This window comes from Ylistrum balloti, unplaced genomic scaffold (genome assembly GCF_031769215.1).
Source record: "Ylistrum balloti isolate Yb309-2 unplaced genomic scaffold, AGI_CSIRO_Ybal_v1 Utg370450, whole genome shotgun sequence".
NCBI classification, from domain to species: Eukaryota; Metazoa; Mollusca; class Bivalvia; order Pectinida; family Pectinidae; genus Ylistrum; species Ylistrum balloti.
The window spans coordinates 182,351-210,177 of NW_026782299.1; the positions used below are offsets into that span (position 1 = coordinate 182,351).

Here is a 27,827-nt window from a genome sequence, read left to right on the forward strand (position 1 = left end):
AGGTATACAGAGACATGGAGTTTCACAAGGTTTACAGGGAAATTTAGTTACACCAGGTATACAGGGACATTCAAATACACCAGGTATACAGGGATAATGAAATATACCAGGTATTCAGGGACATTGAAATACACCAGGTATACAGGGACACTGAAATACACCAGGTATACAGGGACATTGAAATATACTTGGTATACAGGGACATTGAAATATACCAGGTATACAGAGACATGGAGTTTCACAAGGTTTACAGGGAAATTTAGTTACACCAGGTATACAGGGACATTCAAATACACCAGGTATACAGGGATAATGAAATATACCAGGTATTCAGGGACATTGAAATACACCAGGTATACAGGGACATTGGATTCTATCTGCTATACAAGGACATTTAGTTACAAAAGGTATACAGGGACATTGAATTATCTCAGGTTACAGGGACATTGAAATACACCAGGTATACAGAGGCATTGAAATATACCAGGTATACAGGGACATTGAAATATACTTGGTATACAGGGACATTTAGTTACACTAGATAAACAGGGACATAGAAATACACCAGGTATACTGGGACATTGAAATGTACCAGGTATTCTGGGACATTGAAATACACCAGGTATACAGGGACATTGAAATATACAAGGTAAACAGGGACATTGAAATATACCAGGTATACAGGGACATTGAAATATACAAGGTAAACAGGGACACTGAAATACACCAGGTAAACAGGGACATTGAAATATACCAGGTATACAGGGACATTGAAATATACAAGGTAAACAGGGACACTGAAATACACCAGGTAAACAGGGACATTGAAATATACCAGGTATACAGGGACACTGAAATACACCAGGTAAACAGGGACATTGAAATATACCAGGTATACAGGGACATTGAAATATACAAGGTAAACAGGGACACTGAAATACACCAGGTAAACAGGGACATTGAAATATACCAGGTATACAGGGACATTGAAATACACCAGGTATACTGGGACATTGAAATGTACCAGGTATTCTGGGACATTGAAATACACCAGGTATACAGGGACATTGAAATATACCAGGTATACAGGGACATTGAAATATACAAGGTAAACAGGGACACTGAAATACACCAGGTAAACAGGGACATTGAAATATACCAGGTATACAGGGACATTGAAATACACCAGGTATTCAGGGACATTGAAATACACCAGGTATATAGGGACATTGGATTATATCTGCTATACAAGGACATTTAGTTACAAAAGGTATACAGGGACAATGAGTTTCACCAGGTTTACAGGGACACTGAAATATAGTAGGTATTCAGTTACAAAAGTGCACAGGGACATTAAGGAACACTGGTCTTTGTACACCAGGAAGACAGGGGCCTTTGAGGTACATCAGGTAGGTAAATAGGAACATTGAGTTACACTTGACTTCATATATTTTCACAGCTATTCAGAGCTAGACCTTGAAAACTTTCTGCATGACTACTCTATGCAGTTTAGAAATTGATTGTTGTCATGACAACTGTATACAATATAGAACTTAATTGTTGTCATGACAACTGTATACAGTATAGAACTTAATTGTTGTCATGACTACTGTACACTGGGTAGATTGGTTGTTGTCATGACTACAGTACATGATATTCTGATCTTTTTCAATATATTTATATTGTAAATTGTTAATCTGATGAAGAGTATATTGATGTTAATAGTGGAAATGATGACCTTTGACCTCATGCATTCTAAGCCTCCTTACAAGCAATTTCTTGGAATGTTAGAAAAGTTTTTGTTGATGCTCTCCCTTTACCTAGGCATTACAGCTTTTGTTCTCTGGTCGTGGAACAACTGTTGAATCATTTATAAAACTGTTTAAATATTGCATTGACCTGAGCTTTAACCAAATGATAAGTAGTCTGCATCATTTCCATTTCAGCCACAACAGAAGTTAGATATCAAGAAAACCCATTGATCTCCTAAAGTTAGAAAAATAAGAGATTTGGTCACAGAAACAGCATTAATATACAAAAAAAGAGACCAAAAGGGCCTGCATCACTCACCTGGTATTCAATGTTCGTCAAAAATAGAATCCGTTTTCATATTACAAACATGTTGACACATACACCATTGGCATTCAATGTGGGCACATTTAATCCATTTTAACCAATTTTTGACCTAGAAACACATTTCCACCAAATAACATGCTTCTGGGACTTCTGTTTTACCAGAAGAAAATCTTTTACAGTTTAAAAAAAATTTGATCCGTGTGACCTTCAATATTGGTCAAGGTCATTTCTTTTCAAAAATGTTAGTTATCATCCTAGGAACCTATCAGCCAAATAGCACGCTTCTTTGTCTTTTGGTTGCTTAAAAAAGTTGTTTCAAGTTTTTCACAAATTTGACCCCTGTGACCTTGACCTTGATCAGTCAAGGTAATTTCTTTTTGCAAATTTGTCAGGCTTCATTCTATGAACATACCAGTCAAATATAAAAAAAGTCAGTCCATTGGTTATTGAGAACAAAGAAAAAGTTGACCCTGGAAGAATGACAGATGGCGGATGCCGTACCACGGCATAAGCTCAGTTGGCCCTTTGGACCAGGTGAGCTAAAAATACTTAGATGGATACCCAGGATATTCAACAGACAATGAAATCCTACAAAGCTGTAGACAAAATTTCTGTTTGTTTAACAAATCTATAAAACTATTCCAACTTTGTCTCCCAATCAACACATGTTCTACAAACAGAAGCAATGTATTCATGATTTCTAGTTCACATAATTCTGAAACTCACTCGACAGAATTTAACAAAAATATGTAAATAGAGAAGTTGATCACTTATGATATAACTAGCAGAGAGATATATTATCTGTTTGCTAAAAAGAGAAGAAGGTCCTAGCTTTTACTAAGGAAACAAGATTGTGCCAAGAAATCAATGAGTGCAAAAGAGAATGTGATGGTGAATATATCAGATTGATCTAGCAAAACTTTGGCAAGTTAAGGATGTTTGTTTAAGATCTTTCATTTACCTTCATAAATATGAAAACATTTTGCAGCCTAGAAATCTGGGCCAACCTTTGATACATGTTACAAGTCTGTCTCTACAGCAGTAGTATAATAGCTGGATTATTGGACCACACTTCATTTGTGTATTGTAAAAATAACAAAGCCAGCATCGCTGTAATGCCCGGGAAAAGACCTCGATTTGATTGCAACATCCAGCTGTTCCTACTTGCTGATAGAAAAGGACTTGTAACATGTTCACTAGGACAAGAAACACAGGCTTACGTCGTATCCCTTTAGGACAGCAATATGGAAGGAGAGCAGCTGCATTGGTATAACTGTGAGAATGCCCTGCAGGCAGTCGACTGTGGGGGGAAGTTCCACGTACTTATATGCAGACTTTTGAGCATCCAGGTCTCCTCGCGTACAAAGTAAAATTGGGCGGCCCTATAATAAGATCAAAATAGGCCACACCCTATAAGAATCAACCAAAACTAATTGGGACATCCTTAGAACCAATCAGATTGCTCAGTGTTTTATGGTAAGCTATTTGGTACAACTGAAACACATGCGAGAAGGATCATACAATGATACAAGCACATGTCATCAGACCAAGATAATACTGTGGCTGTGATGCTCTCACATGCCGGCCCACTACAACTGTAAGGAGACTTCCAACCACACGCATCCCAATCTAATGATGTCTACTACTGATTCAGGGTTACATGATCTTACTTCATCAAGTTTCCAGCCTTATTTTTCTTTTTCTATATTACAGTAATAGTTTTTGAATAATGTTAATCAAAATATTAATAGACTTGAAATCAGTCCTTGTTTATTTCAGAAAGTACAAACCAATCTGTACTATGCTATGCTTATTATTAAAATAACACAAAACAAAGGCGGATAATGTCAGTAATTACAAATAACCCTGTCTAAGAATTATATATGGTCAATTCATTTAAACACAAGGATATTCCTTATCAACTTCAGTGTCATTGATTATCATCAATGATTACATCAACCTGGTTCAAAAGTAAAAAAAATACTTATGTTACATCTGAATCTATAAATTCTTTGTAACATCAGAGCCAAAATCTATCAAAGATTCAGCAATAATTTTGAACCATGAATGCTTGACCATATACAATTGTAGCCATAAGCAGCAAGCAAAGCAGGTAAAATAGTAGCATATGTGTAGCAGCAGCAATTGAGTGGACTAAAGACCTGCATGCAGTCCAACTGATGTCATTTCTTACATCTAAATTCTTTAAAGTGGCAATATGCATGGACAACAGTTGCATTGGTATAATGGTAAGGATGCCTTGCAGGCAGTCAATGGTTTTAGGAACACCAATATATTTTGTGGCTTGCATTTGTGTTTCCACATCACCGCTGTTGCAAAGAATGATAGGTTCTCCCTAAAACATAACAATAAAAAAATTAATCTAGAAAAGACACCCTAAGTAAGGTTTTTTTGGGGGAAATAGTTGAATATAAAGAAAAAAGAAAGTATTAAAAAACTTTGTACAGTAATCATTGCATCACTCACCTGTTAATTACAGGTAAAATACACTGACCGTTCGTATCACTCACCTGTTAATTACTGGTAAAATACAGTGACTGTCCAGATCACTCACCTGTTAATTACTGGTAAAATACAGTGACTGTCTGTATCACTCACCTGTTAATTACTGGTAAAATACAGTGACCGTCCGTATTACTTACCTGTTCATTACTGGTAAAATACAGTGACCATCCGTATTACTCGCCTGTTAATTACTGGTAAAACACAGTGACCGTCCATATCACTCACCTGTTAATTACTGGTAAAAAACAGTGACCGTCCATATCACTCACCTGTTAATTACTGGGATAAATCTCAAAAATGTGATTTAAACAACAAGATTCACACTGATCTTGTCAGTAAAATTTCAAAAGAAACAACACGGTGATTCTAATAAAATAAAGATTGTTTACAGGAAGGATTGATAGATAAATCAGAAATGAAAATTGTTCTTTATCATGACTATCAGTGTAAATAAGTCAAAACCTTGTTCACTATTTGAATTTCATACAAACCTTTATAGTAATCTTAAAAAAATTCTATTATTTCTGATTTTGTATAGATACTGTGTTAATTATGAATAGTCTGGTAATGTTGGTTTATGTGAGTTTGAAAACTGATATTGCATGGTAAAGTCAAGTGCTCTATATCAGTCATGGTGCTGAAAATAACTGTTAAAAATTATATATAAAGTGTACATATACAGGATTAACTGGTTTTTGATTGGTTGATTTCATGCAACAATTAGCTTTCTTTTCCAAAATCTATTGTTCACTATCCCTGAAATTAGATATTTCCATGGAAAGAGATAAAGCTATCGATTATTATCACTGATATAAGATATTCTAATGACAAGAGATAAATCTATTATTGACTATCCCTGATATTAGATATTTCCATGGAAAGAGATAAATCTATTGATTATTATCCCTGATATAAGATATTCTGACGACAAGAGATAAATCTATTGTTTAGTATCGCTGATGTAAAATATTCTGACGACGAGAGATAAATCTATTATTGACTATCCCTGATATTAGATATTTTCATGGAAAGAGATAAATCTATTGTTTAGTATCGCTGATATAAGAAATTCTGACGACAAGAGATAAATCTATTATTTACTTTCCCTGATATTAGATATTCTGACGACAAGAGATAAATCTATTATTTAATATCCCTGAAATTAGATATTTTCATGGAAAGAGATAAATCTATTGTTTACTATCCCTGATATTAGATATTCTGAAGAGAAAAGATAAATCTATTGTTTATTATACCTGAAATTAGATATTCTGAAGAGAAAAGATAAATCTATTGTTTATTATACCTGAAATTAGATATTCTGAAGAGAAGAGATAAATCTATTGTTTACTATCCCTGATATAAGATATTCTAATGACAAGAGATAAATCTATTGCTTACTATCCCTGATATAAGATATTCTGATGACAAGAGATAAATCTATTGCTTACTATCCCTGATATAAGATATTCTGATGACAAGAGTATGGTACGCATATTATCATTTAATCTAAACATATACATCAATAGAGCCTGTATATAGTATTAGTAAATTTACAGCTGCTGCAATAATTATTGGGAAGGGGAAATGACTTGGGTGAGGCTATTGCTTCATATCAGGCTAGATTTGGAATGAGTACATTTTGTTTTAAATTTACAACATCTACATGCATATACATATTCAAAATAAAGTACATCAACAAGCATTTATTCATAGAAATGTACAAACATGCATGTATCAATCCATGTATGTTTTTGATATGATTGGTTTGGTTCAGCTGTAGACATCATATTTCTAATGGCTTGTTCTTCGTGATCAATTTTCAATCCTTCAGGAACAATGAAAGGCCATTTCCCTTTCTTGGTTTTTTCATATTTATAAGTGAAATATTTTTTAATATACTGAAAAAAGATTTTCTAGAAAATGTCCATAAGGCTTGAATATACTCCCTTTAATGGCAACATCAAATAATATTGCGGTTTGCAAAAAAAATTCATAAATATTTTATCGCAGTCAGTCTAAATTCGACAAAGTTTTAGGGAAACAAGTTGATCTTAATGGAAATTTATGGCCTGGTTTAACAGAAAGACTCATAGTAATAGGTTTAAAACATAAAATTGTTCAAGTATACAACAGCTGTAAGTGATATGATTTCTACAGCCAAACATCACAGAAACTTAATATTACAAGGAATACAGGCAATATAACATGTGATGCAAATATCAACAGAAAAATATTCCAATAATATCATGATGAATATTTTATTTTCTGTTTCACTATCAATTATTGTATATTGATTAATTAAAAGTTTTTTTCAATATTTAATTATGGATGTTCTTTAATGAAGAGAAATGTTGATTAACTTACATGTCTGGCCTTTACTTGTTGAAGGGCATTCATACATTTCTGAAAAATGAAAAATCTTACTCAAAATCTATCAACTTCAGAGCAACACATGAAGATATGTATATATAAATGATGAATTAGAAAACACTAATTATTAGCAAAGACACTCTGAGAATTTAAAATTTCTAACATATATGTGTATAGAAATAGGGTACAAATATGACAGGAACCTTCAGATCAACAACATTACTGTATAGGATACATGGTGTTAATTTATTGATGGCTTGCACATTGTAATGTGATTGATAAGGAAAGACAATTTTTGACTTGTGCACAGTCAGGGTCTCAATCCTAAGTTTGAGGCCCACACAGGGCACGAATCCTTCATCCATACTCATTTTACTGGTCAAGTATAAAATGTCAACCTTTTCAGGAATCTTCAGTCATTTTCCATTTGTCCTTTTTTCCCCAACAGATTTAGGAAAGAAAAAGATTGAGTTTTGCAAAGAAATGTTCTGTACGTACTGAGTAGACTTTGTCACGGGTGATGACCATCATAACTGGCATGGCTTTGTCCACCAAAGCCAGCGGACCATGCTTCAACTCTCCTGCCATAATTCCCTCCGAGTGCATATAGGTCAATTCTTTTATTTTCTAAAAAAAACAGAAACATATTAGAAAAAAAACAAACAAATACTCAGACTCATACTAAGATACCCCTACACAAATACTCATATTAAGATACAAATAATGATGACAATGACATAAAGTTTTGAGAGGGACACTGAAGAACTGAGTCACAGATTGCAGGGACTAATGAGAGATACATAGAGTATAGCTTTAGAAGGTATTCACTGATGGCATATATAACAAAACTAAATACAGAATATTAACTCCTTGAGTTATCTACCCCATTGTCAGACTTCACCAAATGGATCTCAACAGATTTGTGGGCAGTATAAGTCTGGTAATACTTTTTATGTGTTTTTTCGGAAACAAGTAACTTGGACAGGTAACAAGTAACTTGGCCAGGTAACAAGTAAATTGGACAGGTAACAAGTAACTTGGACAGGTAACAAGTAATTTGGACAGGTAACAAGTAACTTGGACAGGTAAAAAGTAATTGGCCTGGTAAAAAGTAACTTGGACAGGTAAAAAGTAACATGGACAGGTAACAAGTAACTTGGACAGTTAACAAGTAACATGGACAGGTAACAAGTAACTTGGACAGGTAACAAGTAACATGGACAGGTAACAAGTAACTTGGACAGGTAACAAGTAACATGGACAGGTAACAAGTAACATGGACAGGTAACAAGTAACTTGGACAGGTAACAAGTAACATGGACAGGTAACAAGTAACATGGACAGGTAACAAGTAACTTGGACAGGTAACAAGTAACATGGACAGGTAACAAGTAACATGGACAGGTCATATAAGTATATTTAATTTCTTTTTCTTCCATCAATAGTAAGACTGAGAGCTACAAAATTTATCAGGTACTAACCAGTGCTCCCTCCAGGCAGGTAGCGAAGTTATAGCCACGTCCCATCACCAGCAAACTCTTTTGTTGGTACAATTCCTGGGATAGGGTGTGGATCTGATCATCCATCTCCAGCACCTCCTTAATAAGATCTAGAAAGTACAATAAATTAATTTTTATACAAAAATAGCAGAACTCAGAGTTTTGTTGTAGGATGACATGTCTAAATCACAATGTTTTGTGTGAAAACAGAATTTATCAGAATATATTGTGAAACACATCATAAAATAGTCATACATACCTGGCAGGTCATGTAGACCCTGAATGATTTCCTTGCGTCGTTCCTGCATCGAGATTCTGTCCTCACACATGACCAAACCAAACATAACCAGAGAAATAAACTGACTGGTGTAGGCCTGTAACATGATAGGCATGTCATATCACAATGCGGAGAACTGTTGAATTAACATAGAAGGGAGATAACTGCCCTATTTCAATATATGTCATTTAACAAGGTAGATAACTGGCTATGTAAAAGAAAAGGGAGATAACTGCGAGGTGACAATAAATGACATTAATACATGTGTCCAATTTTCATTGCCAGGACAATGGCAACTGATAAAATCTAGCAATAATAAATTTGTGGTATGAAGACAGCGAACTCACAGATGAATCTATTTTGATGTGGTGACACCTGAAAAGGGAGGTAATTTGGTTGTTTAATTAGATATATGACAAGGGATATAATTATTCAAATCTAGCTCTCGCTACATGCCGAAGTGGTTAATACACCGATATATAACCATATGTTTTCATGATGTACTAAGGATGCTAACCTTGGTACTGGCAACCCCAATTTCTGGTCCAGCATTGATATGGATACCACAATGTGACTCGCGGCAGATACTACTGCCCACGGTGTTGGTAACTCCCACAATCAGAGCACCTCTTTGTTTACAGTAACGCAGAGCAAGTAATGTGTCAGCCGTCTCTCCTGTAACAAAAAAAAAAGCACACATTTGAATGTCTGAACCTCAATATGGCAATGTCATACCTTGTTCACATCACTGTGAAGGGACAGACTTCTGTCCTAGTGGTGTATACCTGCCTCACTGTGAAGGGACAGACTTCTGTCCTAGTGGTGTATACCTGCCTCACTGTGAAGGGACAGACTTCTGTCCTAGTGGTGTATACCTGCCTCACTGTGAAGGGACAGACTTCTGTCCTCATGGTGTATACCTGCCTCACTGTGAAGGGACAGATTTCTGTGCAGATGCTGTTTACCTGACTGACTTATTAAGGGAGAGAATTTTGTCCTAATAGCTTTACCTAACTGAATGATGAAGGGGTCAACTTCTGTCCATATGGTGTTTACCAGGATGACTGATGGGGGGATAAATTCCTGTCCTAAGCGTGTTTACCTGACTGATTGGTGAAGGGAGAGAATTATATTCTACTAGCTTTACCTGACTGACTAATGAAGGGGTCAACTTCTGTCCTAATGGCGATTACCTGACTGATTGGTGAAGGGAGAGAACTTTGTTCTATTAGCTTTACCTGACTGACTGATGAAACAGCAGACATCATCCCTGAAGACAGGTGTATCTCTATCAAGGAAGTCACTGGCCAGCTCCACCATCACAGGTAACTCGGTCAATTCCTCAAGTAGTTGTCTTGTCTGTATAAAGAAAACAAGAACTGACTTTACAGAAACAAAACATTGATTCTATTCTGCATGACAATATCATCAGAACTATTGTTTTTGTAAAAGATGATGGAAGATGAAAACAATGCATGGCATTTTAATAGGGGGAAATATTGCGAAACATTTTTGAAGGTAAAACATAGAGGGACATTTTTGTAGGGGGAGCATTGTGAGACATTTTTGTAGAGGAGGGTGGGGAAAGGAGGAACAAGGTGGGACAATTTTGTGGAGGAGTGGGGGAGGAGGGTGGGGGAGGAGGAACAAGGTGGGACAATTTTGTAGAGGAGTGGGGGAGGAGGGTGGGGGAGGAGGAACAAGGTGGGACAATTTTGTAGAGGAGTGGGGGAGGAGGGTGGGGAAAGGAAGGTGGGGGGAGGAGGAACAAGGTGGGACAATTTTGTAGAGGAGTGGGGGAGGAGGATAGGGGAGGAAGAACAAGGTGGGACAATTTTGTAGAGGAGTGGGGGAGGAGTGTGGGGGAGGAGGAACAAGGTGGGACAATTTTGTAGAGGAGTGGGGGAGGAGGGTGGGGGAGGAGGAAGAAGGCGGGACAATTTTGTAGAGGAGTGGGGAAGGAGGGTGGGGAAAGGAGGGTGGGGGGAGGAGGAACAAGGTGGGACAATTTTGTAGAGGAGTGGGGGAGGAGTGTGGGGGAGGAGGAACAAGGTGGGACAATTTTGTAGAGGAGTGGGGGAGGAGGGTGGGGGAGGAGGAACAAGGTGGGACAATTTTGTAAAGGGAGCATAGTAACACCTGTTGCCTGTTGGAGGAAGAAAACAGAGGTACAACTATCCAAAGATGATAATCATTAAGAGTGGACAATGGGACTCAGAGGCACAAAATGATGAAGTGTGCAGAATGAGAGAAAATTAGGTAAAACCTATTTTTACCGACAACCCCACAAAACAATTATAAACTGTCTCGCAGTTATAAATTGTGACTTATTTTAAGAATACTTGCAGTAATCTAGGACAATCATACTTACAGCTACAGCACTGTGATAGCTGGTCCCACAAGCAATGAACAGCATTCTGCGACATCTTCTGATTTCAGGCATGAAATCTTTTATGCCTCCAAGTACAACCTGATTTGTCTCAAAGTTGACACGTCCCCTCATTGTATTGATGACGGACTCAGGTTGCTCGAAAATCTCTTTCTGCATGAATGATGAGAACTTACCTGTAGGGGTTGAAAAAACATTCAAATAAAATTAAAACTGATGAAGCCAATATTTCCCTGGATGTAGTGATCGTAACCCCTGGAGTATTGTAGATGTAATGATCATAACCCCTGGAGTATTGTAGATGTAGTGATCGTAACCCCTGGAGTATTGTAGATGTAGTGATCGTAACCCCTGGAGTATTGTAGATGTAGTGATCGTAACCCCTGGAGTAGTGTGGATGTAGTGATCGTAACCCCTGGAGTATTGTAGATGTAGTGATCGTAACCCCTGGAGTATTGTGGATGTAGTGATCATAACCCCTGGAGTATTGTAGATGTAGTGATCGTAACCCCTGGAGTATTGTAGATGTAGTGATCGTAACCCCTGGAGTATTGTAGATGTAGTGATCGTAACCCCTGGAGTATTGTGGATGTAGTGATCATAACCCCTGGAGTATTGTAGATGTAGTGATTGTAACCCCTGGAGTAGTGTAGATGTAGTGATCGTAACCCCTGGAGTATTGTGGATGTAGTGATCATAACCCCTGGAGTATTGTAGATGTAGTGATCGTAACCCCTGGAGTATTGTAGATGTAGTGATCGTAACCCCTGGAGTATTGTGGATGTAGTGATCATAACCCCTGGAGTATTGTAGATGTAGTGATCGTAACCCCTGGAGTAGTGTAGATGTAGTGATCGTAACCCCTGGAGTATTGTGGATGTAGTGATCGTAACCCCTGGAGTATTGTAGATGTAGTGATCGTAACCCCTGGAGTATTGTGGATGTAGTGATCGTAACCCCTGGAGTATTGTGGATGTAGTGATCGTAACCCCTGGAGTATTGTGGATGTAGTGATCATAACCCCTGGAGTATTGTAGATGTAGTGATCGTAACCCCTGGAGTATTGTGGATGTAGTGATCGTAACCCCTGGAGTATTGTAGATGTAGTGATCGTAACCCCTGGAGTATTGTGGATGTAGTGATCATAACCCCTGGAGTATTGTAGATGTAGTAATTGTAACCCCTGGAGTAGTGTGGATGTAGTGATCATAACCCCTGGAGTATTGTAGATGTAGTGATCGTAACCCCTGGAGTATTGTAGATGTAGTGATCGTAACCCCTGGAGTATTGTGGATGTAGTGATCATAACCCCTGGAGTATTGTAGATGTAGTGATCGTAACCCCTGGAGTATTGTGGATGTAGTGATCGTAACCCCTGGAGTATTGTAGATGTAGTGATCGTAACCCCTGGAGTATTGCAGATGTAGTGATCGTAACCCCTGGAGTATTGTAGTTGTAGTAATTGTAACCCCTGGAGTAGTGTGGATGTAGTGATCGTAACCCCTGGAGTATTGTGGATGTAGTGATCGTAACCCCTGGAGTATTGTAGATGTAGTGATCGTAACCCCTGGAGTATTGTAGATGTAGTAATTGTAACCCCTGGAGTAGTGTGGATGTAGTGATCATAACCCCTTGAGTATTGTAGATGTAGTGATCGTAACCCCTGGAGTATTGTAGATGTAGTGATCGTAACCCCTGGAGTATTGTGGATGTAGTGATCGTAACCCCTGGAGTATTGTGGATGTAGTGATCGTAACCCCTGGAGTATTGTGGATGTTGTGATCATAACCCCTGGAGTATTGTGAATGTTGTGATCGTAACCTCTGGAGTATTGTGGATGTAGTAATTTACCTTTCATAATCTCTTGAATCTCAGTTTTAAGTGTGATCACCTCTCGGACAGTCGACTCATCGATGCTACGTTTGACACGGTGAATGGAGAGGGAGCCATCTTTTACAGAAGCTACATCATCATCCTCCAGAAATATCACCTGGTTGGTATGTTCAATGATGGCACTGAAACCATTAATAAAAACAAAGTTAGAAGGAGCTTATATATACCCCCATCCTAGTAGGGGCTCACAAAAATATATCCCATCCTATAGTATTTTCTATCTGATCTATATCTGTTAAGGAGTTAAGCCATTTAGGAGTTCAGGAAATATCTTCCACACAAGTTTTTTATTTCAAAAGTCAACGTCAAAGGTGATATTTTAACCTTTAGCCTCAACTGATGCCCATTGAAATTTAATCACATGTAGATCTTGGTTTGGTGACGCTATGGTGTGAATATGAAATAGATATGTATTCATGTGATACATGTACAATCTTGTATTCTAAACATTTAAAATGTGATATGTACACATAGCATAGCCAAAGTGATTAATATATACCTATATACCCCTCTCCCCACACACACTTTAACAAAAACAGACATTTATAATTCATACTTAAACTAGGCAAGATCCTTCACACTGAAATGAGCCGATAATCATTTACACTCTTACTAGAGTTATATTCTACACTGAAATTAGGCAGTAATCATTTACACTGAAATCAGACACTTTCTAGAATAATAATTTACACCAAACTTAACAATTAACACTTACACTGAATCTAGTTAGTAATTATTACACTGTAACTAGGAAGTAATTATTACACTGTAACTAGGAAGTAATTATAACACTGTAACTAGGAAGTGATTATGACACTGTAACTAAAAAGTAATTATTACACTGTAACTAAAAAGTAATTATTACACTGTAACTAAGAAGTGATTATTACACTGTAACTAGGAAGTAATTATTACACTGTAACTAAAAAGTAATTATTACACTGTAACTAAAAAGTAATTATTACACTGTAACTAAAAAGTAATTATTACACTGTAACTAAAAAGTAATTATTACACTGTAACTAAGAAGTAATTATTACACTGTAACTAGGAAGTAATTATTACACTGTAACTAAAAAGTAATTATTAAACTGTAACTAAAAAGTAATTATTACACTGTAACTAAGAAGTAATTATTACACTGTAACTAGGAAGTAATTATTACACTGTAACTAAGAAGTAATTATTACACTGTAACTAGGAAGTAATTATTACACTGTAACTAAAAAGTAATTATTACACTGTAACTAAGAAGTAATTATTACACTGTAACTAAGAAGTAATTATTACACTGTAACTAAGAAGTAATTATTACACTGTAACTAAGAAGTAATTATTACACTGTAACTAAGAAGTAATTATTACACTGTAACTAGGAAGTGATTATGACACTGTAACTAAAAAGTAATTATTACACTGTAACTAAAAAGTAATTATTACACTGTAACTAGGAAGTAATTATTACACTGTAACTAGGAAGTAATTATTACACTGTAACTAAGAAGTGATTATTACACTGTAACTAAGAAGTAATTATTACACTGTAACTAAGAAGTAATTATTACACTGTAACTAAGAAGTGATTATTAGACTAAAACTAGTCAATATTCATTACCCTATCACCAGATGATAATCGAACATGACTGAATAGAATACATAAAACCAAGTCAGTACTTACACAGGAGATAGAAAATAAAGTGTGGAGAAACTGCGGTGAAAACCTGTACTTTTTATCTGTTTACTGAATTAATAAACAGTCAAAGTTGGCAATGTAATTGTAACTAATGTTGAACAAGTGTCTAGTAGTTTAACCAGATAGGCGATATGGCTAATACAGCAATATAAACCTGATGCATGACAATTTAAAATGTACGACTTCAATTTAAAACTGTTTACACTATCTCAAATTATGACATAGTTTTTAAATACTCTTTACTGCTCTCCTTCCTTAATTTTTGTAAACTTGATATAATTAAATATTTACTTACAGGCTGTGAGAAAATAACATCCAAATAGTTCTACAGTCTTAAATTGTGAAAGGAAATTTCTATCAATCACTGGTTTGGTAACTTTTTAATTTTTAATATCTAATAAAACCAACTGTTGATAGTACATAGAGATTGATAAATCTATTTCATATGATTTAGAAATTAGAGAACAATGGTTAACAGTTTGCAACAGAATGATAGTTAGAGGTATGAGGGTGGGTTGTGGGTGGGAAGCTTCTGTATGGTACACTAGTGACAAAAGTACACAAAACTTGTAACTATCATCATGATTAGGACAGTAGAAAATTTCAAATTATGGTTGAGATTGATCTCTGAAAAAAAAATTAAAAGTGTGTTACCTAGCATCAGAAGCAAAGAAGTACTCCACTTCCCTTTCTGGGCCCATTGGGTGGAACTCTGTAGTGCTGTCCACCCTCTGAGTGGGTCCGACATATCCACGGTGATCTGTGAAGGTCAGATACACGTTAAAATAACACCTCCATAAAATACAGTGTATTTAGTATTCAGATATAAGTAAGCAACTTCTAAAATATTAGCTATGAAACAAAATTAAAACAAAACAACTTTCAAATTTACAAGTCTCAACTTAATAAAAACATTTCACAATTTTTTAAGGAATCATTTGTTTATTTCAGGAGTTATCATATAAGTAAGACTCCTTTAGATCTGTATCTTTGTATGTATTGATAAGTTCTCTGATAAAATAAAACTCTCAAGAAATCAATATGTTCCGAGAAAAATCATGTCCCTAGCCAACTACAAAAGGAGAGAGAGAAGTTATCTCAAAAACATGCAAGTCTTACAAACAGAGAAAGCTCTTTTCTTCAGCAAAAGCTTCAGTTTAATCAAAATAGCAACAAGACATTTAGAATAGTGTTACAAAGCTAGATTTAACATATTACAAAAAGTAGAGTACTTTGATAAAACTTTCCTACATAGATATCTAAAACCCAACTAAAACGAAATAAACGATAAAAAAACTTTGGCATTACTATGTATGCCTGTTAAAAAAAGATAGAAATGAAAATTTATTAAACTTATTCAAATTCTACAAAAAATATTATATTATTACTTCAGAAGACATAACATTGCCAAATGCAATTGGCCAATCACATTTCAGTGCTTCATTAGATATTCATAGAACTAACCAAACGCAGGACCCCAAGTTTCATTAAAATCTGCTAATTCATACAACATTGTGTCAAAAGAATAAGCTAATCATATTAAACATATACAGAACTTGCCAAACATCTTTACAGGTAACTCAGTACAATATAAAAATACTAAAAATCCAACCAAACATTTATAGCATGAAGGAATTAGATAACGAGATCTTCTATACCAATCCTTTCTATTGTTACAAACAATATCTGTTTAAACCACAGCTTACATCAAACATTTCAAAATCAGAGTGACTCTAAACAACAGCCATAGGTAAAGACCAGGCTACATCAATTATATACAAATTGATCAATTATACTTTGAAATGTAAAACCAATTTCTACAGACGATGGATGACTACACAACTAAAAACAAAACTAAAAGGCAACATTTCATGTAATTCTGATGTAAAGCCTCACTAAGCAGGAGAAAAATGGACTAAATGTGAACATGGTACGCATATCACAGCTGGGCATATATGTTTAATCTGGGCATATATGTTACAGCTGGGCACATATGTTGCAAGCAGGTCTATATATTACATCTGAGCATATATATGTATATGTTACAGCTGGGCACATATATCACAGCTGGGCACATATATCACAGCTGGGCATATATATCACAGCTGGGCACATATATCACAGCTGGGCACATATATCACAGCTGGGCATATATATCACAGCTGGGCACATATAGAAATGTTGCTCATATATGTACAGTTTGACACATCTTTCACAGCTAACCAAGATACTCTGATATATCATGGAAATATCAAATTGATCAAATTATTGTATTTACTGAAAAAAGCTTGTAAACAGACCAGGAATATGTCACTAAGAGCATCCCCCATAGTGTTAGAGGCTAATTAGCATTCCAGCCGTCCCATTGGTCAATATAAACAGCCATTTTCTTTTCACAAGAATCAGCTTAGTGTATTGATGAATAAATTTTCATTTTAACTGCAGTAAGACATTTTTAAAAGTAAATTTGTTATTACTTTTTATGCTGTAAATGTAAAATATGATTAAGCTTGTAAGTTTGAGAAGGTATACACATAATTCACAAAAATTGATTAAATATAGAGAATTCAAAGTATTAAACTTGAATAAATACAAGAGAGTTAATGGAGACATGCATTTCCATATTACACGTAATAAATCACAGAACGTGAACTACCTAAACATTGGGTATGTTGTTACTACTTTGGGCTAGAACATGAACTACCTCAACATTGGGTATGTTGTTACTACTTTGGGCCAGAACATGAACTACCTCAACATTGGGTATGTTGTTACCACTTTGGGCCAAAACATAAACTACCTCAACATTGGGTATGTTGTTACCACTTTGGGCCAAAACATAAACTACCTCAACATTGGGTATGTTGTTACCACTTTGGGCCAAAACATAAACTACCTCAACATTGGGTATGTTGTTACCACTTTGGGCCAAAACATAAACTACCTCAACATTGGGTATGTTGTTACCACTTTGGGCCAAAACATAAACTACCTCAACATTGGGTATGTTGTTACCACTTTGGGCCAAAACATAAACTACCTCAACATTGGGTATGTTGTTACCACTTTGGGCCAAAACATAAACTACCTCAACATTGGGTATGTTGTTACCACTTTGGGCCAGAACATGAACTACCTCAACATTGGGTATGTTGTTACCACTTTGGGCCAGAACATGAACTACCTCAACATTGGGTATGTTGTTACCACTTTGGGCCAGAACATGAACTACCTCAACATTTGGTATGTTGTTACCACTTTGGGCCAAAACATAAACTACCTCAACATTGGGTATGTTGTTACCACTTTGGGCCAGAACATGAACTACCTCAACATTGGGTATGTTGTTACCACTTTGGGCCAAAACATAAACTACCTCAACATTGGGTATGTTGTTACCACTTTGGGCCAAAACATGAACTACCTAAACATTGGGTATGTTGTTACCACTTTGGGCCAGAACATGAACTACCTCAATATTGGGTATGTTGTTACCACTTTGGGCCAGAACATGAACTACCTCAACATTGGGTATGTTGTTACCACTTTGGGCCAAAACATGAACTACCTCAACATTGTGTATGTTGTTACCACTTTGGGCCAGAACATGAACTACCTCAACATTGGGTATGTTGTTACCACTTTGGGCCAGAACATGAACTTTATGACACTTATCATAACTAATTCTTTAAGGCTAACATATACTGGGTAAAATATTTTCATGTTTGTGTTGAATACATCGACATAAGCCTGAAGTAGGTGTCAGCAGTGAAATGATATTTATTACTTACTGATGAGGTTCCACGGGTCACTTCACCATTACAATAAAAAAAAAGCTTTACAACATAAAGTGTAAAAAGGAAAAATATATGACTGTTGACTGACGTCATGAGCCTGGGGGTGAGTATGTGATAGAAGGTGATGTGACTTATGTAGCATCATCAGTGCACACAAGAAGCTATTTTGCAAATTATTTAAATAAAGCAAAGTCTTCTCGCTTGAGATCTGAAAGGTGGTAATAATCAGAAAAAGCTTAAGATACCTTCTGTAGAACTAACGTCCTTAAAACCTACATGCACAAGGGAGACAAACAGAAATATAAATGAAGTGATACACAGGCACAAATCAAAGTAATATTGCAACAAAAACTCTCTTTTGCTACAGAAGCAATTTTTTATTAACACTTTGGTTAAAAAAAAAAAAAAGAAAAAAAATCCCTACAAGGAGAAGGAGAAATCTTCACACAAATGAATGCTTATATACTTGGCATCTTGACAGTCTGTATAATCTATTCTATCAATTTTTTTATCATATCAAAGACTGATTAACAATAACACCAAAGTATTTCAAGGGAATAATAACTATTTATCTAAAACATCATCATTTTAGGAATGGAGGGGAAGGTAGGGAAGGGGCTACAATTTAACCATTTCAAGGCTTATATAAAAGTAAGACGGGAATTTTTGTGTAGTCTTAGTAAGCAGTGTAATGTTATTGCTGCAACAAAAAATTAAAAGTACATGCAATATTGATAGATATTTCATCATACAGGTTAAGGGTGTATCTGACATATTCTGGTATATAACAGACCAAGTCATGGTAAGTAACATTCTTAGGGTGTGGTTTTAACATACATGGAGACAGATGTCGATCAGCTGTAAGCAAAAATCATTACACAGATAAACAAGTCTCATCATAGATCAGTTTTTAACTTCAAAACTGTTATCAACAACTCTACATTTTCCTAAGGTTTTACATTATCTAACCATGGTATACCCCTTTTACTGAGTAGGGTTATCATATACCCTCCTTTTACTGAGTAGGGTTATCATATACCCTCCTTTTACTGAGTAGGGTTATCATATAACCTTTTACTGAGTAGGATTATCATATACCCTCCTTTTACTGAGTAGGGTTATCATATACCCTCCTTTTACTGAGTAGGGTTATCATATAACCTTTTACTGAGTAGGATTATCATATACCCTCCTTTTACTGAGTAGGGTTATCATATACCCTCCTTTTACTGAGTAGGGTTATCATATACCCTCCTTTTACTGAGTAGGGTTATCATATACCCTCCTTTTACTGAGTAGGGTTATCATATAACCTTTTACTGAGTAGGGTTATCATATAACCTATTATTGAGTAGGATTATCATATACCCTCCTTTTACTGAATAGGGTTATCATATAACCTTTTATTGAGTAGGGTTATCATATAACCTTTTACTGAATAGGGTTATCATATACCCTCCTTTTACTGAGTAGAGTTATCATATAACCTTTTGCTGAGTAGGGTTATCATATACCCTCCTTTTATTGAATAGGGTTATTATATACTCTCCTTTTACTGAGTAGGGTTATCATATAACCTATTATTGAGTAGGATTATCATATACCCTCCTTTTATTGAATAGGGTTATTATATACTCTCCTTTTACTGAGTAGGGTTATCATATACCCACCTTTCACTTTGTGGTTGAAATTAAACTGATGAAGAGGAAATGGTTTACTGAGATGGAAAAGCAAGGTAATCATGTTAGAAGATTAGGCAGGGTAAACCAGGGTTATTGTGTTAGAATGGGAAACAGTCACAGCAAAGGATTCACAACATCTAAATGCAAAACGAAAATGATCGTGCTTAATACACTGTTTGTATGTTATTCACACAGCAATTTATTTGGACCTGAACATTTACCATCACAATAATTTACTGTGATAATTCTTGAAAATCTGATCCAACAAACTCTATGTCTAGAGTAAAAATCCCCCTGTTTCTTATTTAAGCAGGGAATATAACAACAGAAATGTAGACATTCGACCTAAAGTTTGATTTAATACGGGTGCTTGCTTGCTGCTTGTACTACCTACCTCATCTGTACTACAAAGTCTTTGTGTTACTCACATATACAAAAACTTAAGTCAAACATCTAAGGTGACAAATTTATAACATTTTTAAGTGGTAGACCAATGGTAAGGATCCACTCTCTATATCATCAAAATATTGAAATTTATGACGCCAGGTCTAAAATCAACAGAATGCTGACAGGCAATAAATACTTAGAAAGTTTAAATATTGACAAACCTTTGATAAAGACAAGGGGTATTATTAATCAGACACATACTGTCATTGATCTGGTAGAATACACAACTTCTGGACAGTCCAACACAACACTTTCTTGTCTTTTGATATTGGAAAATTATTTCATGTGTGAGAGTCAAATACAAAAGTACTTTAAGTTTTTTAATGATGTTTAGAATATTCAAATTGATTTTCATTTTTCAAAAACCAAACACCACAAGCCGATTATCCCTCATGCTTCTATGATAGAGTGAGCTGGTAGATAAATTTTTAATCCACTGATCAGGAAATAGACTGTCCTGCATACACACAGACATTCAGAAAAAGAATTATAATAACCCCCATCTAACTCCTTACACCATCTGTATATATCTCCTCTATAAACCCTCTACATAGTAACACCATCCCTGTTACAGTTTATAAACCCCTACATAGTAACACCATCCCTGTTAAAGTTTATAAACCCTCTACATAGTAACACCATCCCTGTTACAGTTTATAAACTCTCTACATAGTAATACCATCCCTGTTACAGATATAAACCCTCTACATAGTAACACAATCCCTGTTACAGTTTATATACCCCCTACATAGCAACACCATCCCTCTTACAGATATAAACCCCCTACATAGTAACAACATCCCTGTTACAGATATAAACCCCCTACAAAGTAACACCATCCCTGTTACAGATATAAACCCTCTACATAGTAACATCATCTCTGTTACAGTTTATAAACCCCCTACACAGTAACACCATCCCTGTTACAGATTATAAACCCCTACATAGTAACACCATCCCTGTTAAAGTTTATAAACCCCCTACATAGTAACACCATCCCTGTTACAGTTTATATACCCCTAAATAGTAACACCATCCCTGTTACCGTTTATAAACTCTCTACATAGTAACAACATCCCTGTTACAGATATAAACCCTCTACATAGTAACACCATCCCTGTTACAGTTTATAAACCCTCTACATAGTAACACCATCCCTCTTACAGATATAAACCCCCTACATAGTAACACCATCCCTGTTACAGTTAATAAACCCCCTACATAGTAACACCATCCCTGTTACAGTTTATATATCCCCTAAATTTTTAAAACCAGCCCGTTTCATTTTTTTTATCACTCTACATAGTAACACCATCCCTGTTACAGTTTATAAACCCCCTACATAGTAACACCAACCCTGTTACAGTTTATATAACCCCCTACATAGTAACACCATCCCTGTTACAGATATAAACCCTCTACATAGTAACATCATCCCTGTTACAGTTTATAAACCCTCTACATAGTAACACCATCCCTGTTACAGATATAAACCCCCTACATAGTAACACCATCCCTGTTGCAGTTTATAAACCCTCTACATAGTAACACCATCCCTGTTACAGTTTATAAACCCCCTACATAGTAACACCATCCCTGTTACAGTTTATATACCCCCTACATAGTAACACCATCCCTGTTACAGTTTATAAACCCCCTACATAGTAACACCATCCCTGTTACAGTTTATATATCCCCCTACATAGTAACACCATCCCTGTTACAGTTTATAAACCCCCTACATAGTAACACCATCCCTGTTACAGTTTATATATCCCCCTACATAGTAACACCATCCCTGTTACAGTTAATATATCCCCCTACATAGTAACACCATCCCTGTTACAGTTTATATATCCCCCTACATAGTAACACCATTCCTGTTACAGTTTATATATCCCCCTACACAGTAACACCATCCCTGTTACAGTTTATATATCCCCCTACATAGTAACACCATCCCTGTTACAGTTTATATATCCCCCTACATAGTAACACCATCCCTGTTAAAGTTTATATATCCCCCTACATAGTAACACCATCCCTGTTACAGTTTATATATCCCCTACATAATAACACCATCCCTGTTACAGTTTATATATCCCCCTACATAGTAACACCATCCCTGTTACCATTCCTGTTACAGTTTATATATCCCCTTACATAGTAACACCATCCCTGTTACAGTTTATATATCCCCCTACATAGTAACACCATCCCTATTACAGTTTATAAACTCTCTAAATAGTAACACCATCCCTGTTACACTTTATAAACCCTCTACATAGTAACACAGTTTATAAACCCTCTACATAGTAACACCATCCCTGTTACAGTTAATAAACCCCCTACATAGTAACACCATCCCTGTTACAGATATAAACCCCCTACATAGTAACACCATCCCTGTTACAGTTTATAAACCCTCTACATAGTAACACCATCCCTGTTACAGTTTATAAACCCTCTACATAGTAACACCATCCCTGTTACAGTTAATAAACCCCCTACATAGTAACACCATCCCTGTTACAGATATAAACCCCCTACACAGTAACACCATCCCTGTTACAGATATAAACCCTCTACATAGTAACATCATCCCTGTTACAGTTTATAAACCCTCTACATAGTAACACCATCCCTGTTACAGTTAATAAACCCCCTACATAGTAACACCATCCCTCTTACAGTTTATAAACCCTCTACATAGTAACACCATCCCTCTTACAGTTTATAAACCCCCTACATAGTAACACCATCCCTGTTACAGTTTATATACCCCTAAATAGTAACACCATCCCTGTTACCGTTTATAAACTCTCTACATAGTAACAACATCCCTGTTACAGATATAACCCTCTACATAGTAACACCATCCCTGTTACAGTTTACATATCCCCCTACATAGTAACACCATCCCTCTTACAGATATAAACCCCCTACATAGTAACACCATCCCTGTTACAGATATAAACCCCCTACATAGTAACACCATCCCTGTTACAGTTTATAAACCCTCTACATAGTAACACCATCCCTGTTACAGTTTATAAACCCTCTACATAGTAACACCATCCCTGTTACAGTTAATAAACCCCCTACATAGTAACAACATCCCTGTTACAGATATAAACCCCCTACATAGTAACACCATCCCTGTTACAGATATAAACCCTCTACATAGTAACATCATCCCTGTTACAGTTTATAAACCCTCTACATAGTAACACCATCCCTGTTACAGTTAATAAACCCCCTACATAGTAACACCATCCTTCTTACAGTTTATAAACCCTCTACATAGTAACACCATCCCTCTTACAGTTTATAAACCCCCTACATAGTAACACCATCCCTGTTACAGTTTATATACCCCCTACATAGTAACACCATCCCTGTTACAGTTTATAAACCCCCTACATAGTAACACCATCCCTGATACAGTTTATATATCCCCCTACATAGTAACACCATCCCTGTTACAGTTTATAAACCCCCTACATAGTAACACCATCCCTGTTACAGTTTATATATCCCCCTACATAGTAACACCATCCCTGTTACAGTTAATATATCCCCCTACATAGTAACACCATCCCTGTTACAGTTTATATATCCCCCTACATAGTAACACCATTCCTGTTACAGTTTATATATCCCCTTACATAGTAACACCATCCCTGTTACAGTTTATATATCCCCCTACATAGTAACACCATCCCTGTTACAGTTTATATATCCCCCTACATAGTAACACCATCCCTGTTAAAGTTTATATATCCCCCTACATAGTAACACCATCCCTGTTACAGTTTATAAACCCCTACATAGTAACATCATCCCTGTTACAGTTTATATATCCCCCTACATAGTAACACCATCCCTGTTACAGTTTATATATCCCCCTACATAGTAACACCATCCCTGTTACAGATATTATCCCCCTACACAGTAACACCATCCCTGTTACAGTTTATATATCCCCCTACATAGTAACACCATCCCTGTTACAGTTTATATATCCCCCTACATAGTAACACCATCCCTGTTAAAGTTTATATATCCCCCTACATAGTAACACCATCCCTGTTACAGTTTATATATCCCCCTACATAGTAACACCATCCCTGTTACAGTTTATATATCCCCCTACATAGTAACACCCTCCCTCTTACAGATATTATCCCCCTACACAGTAACACCATCCCAGTTACAGTTTATATATCCCACTACATACCTTTCTGGTCACAGTATAAAATCTACCAACCTTATTGAAAATCAAATCACAATAAAAGTAGTAAAGCTGACAGTTGTTAATAGATAACCATCCTCCTAATATAAGTCCCCAACATTGACTTCCTCACCAAATCTCATACCAGAGCAAGTGTTCTTTATACATAAAAAATGTCAGTGTTGGAAAAACTATCAATAGCTTGCCTCAGTTAAAATCTACCAGTCATAGCAACACAATATATATCAATGTCATGTTTGGGTTCTGAAGGAAGAAAATTACTTTGCAAACTTTCAGTTCACATATCAAGAAAACAATCTACAGGCAATGTTTTCAGAGATTTGTATGAAAATGCCCATAATGTAGTTTTAGTGAAGATCCTGAAGCTGACAACAAGTTCTTGATGAAGTAACAAATGTCATGTGATATCATAGAACACCTGCTCCTGGTACTGTACATATAGCAACAGTTAGAATTCCACCGTAACAAAGCCTTTAGTTCAGAAGCAAACATTTATAACCTCTTTACCAGTGTCATGTCATACTAACCATCAGGTCCAAGTCTCCGTTCAGCTAAAATCCACATCACAGGGTTATTAGGGCAACTGAGGTATATCATACTGGGGTATAACTGGGTATCCAGTGATAGTAAAGGGGTCAAGGTCATATCTATCAACATGTGCTACTGTTGGTATCCAAGTGAGTGTGTGTATGTAGAAGTATCAGGGGTGTGAGTGTGTGTATGTAGAAGTATCAGGGGTGTGCATGTGTGTATGTAGAAGTATCAGGGGTGTGAGTGTGTGTATGTAGAAGCATCAGGGGTGTGAGTGTGTGTATATAGAAGTATCAGGGGTGTGAGTGTGTGTATGTAGAAGTATCAGCGGTGTGAGTGTGTGTATGTAGAAGTATCAGGGGTGCGAGTGTGTGTATGTAGAAGTATCAGGGGTGTGAGTGTTTGTATGTAGAAGTATCAGGGGTGTATGTGTTTATGTAGAAGTATCAGGGGTGCGAGTGTGTGTATGTAGAAGTATCAGGGGTGTGAGTGTGTGTATGTAGAAGTATCAGGGGTGTGAGTGTGTGTATGTAGAAGTATCAGGGGTGTGAGTGTGTGTATGTAGAAGTATCAGGGGTGTGAGTGTTTGTATGTAGAAGTATCAGGGGTGTATGTGTTTATGTAGAAGTATCAGGGGTGCGAGTGTGTGTATGTAGAAGTATCAGGGGTGTGCATGTGTGTATGTAGAAGTATCAGGGGTGTGAGTGTGTGTATGTAGAAGTATCAGGGGTGTGAGTGTGTGTATATAGAAGTATCAGGGGTGTGAGTGTGTGTATGTAGAAGTATCAGCGGTGTGAGTGTGTGTATGTAGAAGTATCAGGGGTGCGAGTGTGTGTATGTAGAAGTATCAGGGGTGTGAGTGTTTGTATGTAGAAGTATCAGGGGTGTGAGTGTGTGTATGTAGAAGTATCAGGGGTGTGAGTGTGTGTATGTAGAAGTATCAGGGGTGTGAGTGTGTGTATGTAGAAGTATCAGGGGTGTGAGTGTGTGTATGTAGAAGTATCAGGGGTGTGAGTGTGTGCATGTAGAAGTATCAGGGGTGTGAGTGTGTGTATGTAGAAGTATCAGGGGTGTATGTGTTTATGTAGAAGTATCAGGGGTGTGAGTGTGTATGTAAGTATCAGGGCAATCTTTCATACTGATAAGGAGAGAGATTCAGTAATCAATAGTTGTAAAAAAAAACAACATAAGGTATTTATTTTCCCAGTTTTACCTTCATTTTAGGATAATTCCATGGCAACATTTTACAATTAAATAATGATGCAAATATGAATGGGATGTGCCAGACAGAGGCCTATAGACAATAATGCAATGATGAATTAGTATATAAAGCCTGCTGACAAATGCTATCATGCTATCATATCCTTGTAATGATCCTGAATGTCATATAAAGAGCATTATAAAGAACCAATGATAGGATGGTCAGGGTTGATTGTGAGGACTAACCGCATGAAAGATGATGACCAGTAACTAGTGAGGACTGACCACATGAAGGATGACGACCAGTAACTAGTGATAACTGACCTCTAGAAGGAGGATGACCAGTAACTAGTGATAACTGACCTCTAGAAGGAGGATGACCAGTAACTAGTGACGACTGACCTCTAGAAGGAGGATGACCAGTAACTAGTGAGGACTGACCTCATGAAGGATGATGACCAGTAACTAGTGAGGACTGACTTCTAGAAGGAGGATGACCAGTAACTAGTGAGGACTGACCTCATGAAGGATGATGACCCGAAACTAGTGAGGACTGACCTCATGAAGGATGATGACCAGTAACTAGTGAGGACTGATCTCATGAAGGATGATGACCAGAAACTAGTGAGGACTGACCTCTAGAATGATGATGACCCGAAACTAGTGAGGACTGACCTCTAGAAGGAGGATGACCAGTAACTAGTGACGACTGACCTCATGAAGGATGATGACCAGTAACTAGTGAGGACTGACCTCATGAAGGATGATGACCAGTAACTAGTGAGGACTGACCTCTAGAAGGAGGATGACCAGTAACTAGTGAGGACTGATCTCATGAAGGATGATGACCCGAAACTAGTGAGGACTGACCTCATGAAGGTTGATGACCAGTAACTAGTGAGGACTTACCTCTAGAAGGATGATGACCAGTACCTAGTAAGGACTGTCCTCTAAAAGGTTGATGACCAGTAACTAGTGAGGACTGACCTATAGAAGGATGACGACCAGTTTCTAGTGAGGACTTACCTCTAGAAGGATGATGACCAGTAACTAGTGTTGACTGACCTATAGAAGGATGATGACCAGTTTCTAGTGAGGACCGACCCCTAGCAGGATGACCACCAGTTTCTAGTGAGGACTGACCCCTAGCAGGATGACCACCAGTTTCTAGTGAGGACTGACCCCTAGC

General features: G+C 36.6%; 1 protein-coding gene across 3 annotated transcripts in view; it reads right to left on the reverse strand.

Moving 5' to 3' along the window:
- Positions 1-27,827, reverse strand: part of LOC132555009 (glutamine--fructose-6-phosphate aminotransferase [isomerizing] 2-like) — a 73,240-nt gene that overhangs the window by 16,159 nt on the left and 29,254 nt on the right. For all 3 annotated transcript variants that reach the window (XM_060219342.1, XM_060219340.1, XM_060219341.1), the window contains 10 exons: positions 15,381-15,486; positions 12,992-13,155; positions 11,123-11,316; positions 9,990-10,110; positions 9,269-9,426; positions 8,734-8,848; positions 8,457-8,584; positions 7,474-7,602; positions 6,970-7,008; positions 3,297-3,458 (listed from right to left, as the gene is read on the reverse strand). In XM_060219342.1, coding sequence (XP_060075325.1) covers positions 3,297-3,458; positions 6,970-7,008; positions 7,474-7,602; positions 8,457-8,584; positions 8,734-8,848; positions 9,269-9,426; positions 9,990-10,110; positions 11,123-11,316; positions 12,992-13,155; positions 15,381-15,486 — 1,316 coding nt within the window. The remainder of the gene's footprint in view (positions 1-3,296; positions 3,459-6,969; positions 7,009-7,473; positions 7,603-8,456; positions 8,585-8,733; positions 8,849-9,268; positions 9,427-9,989; positions 10,111-11,122; positions 11,317-12,991; positions 13,156-15,380; positions 15,487-27,827) is intronic.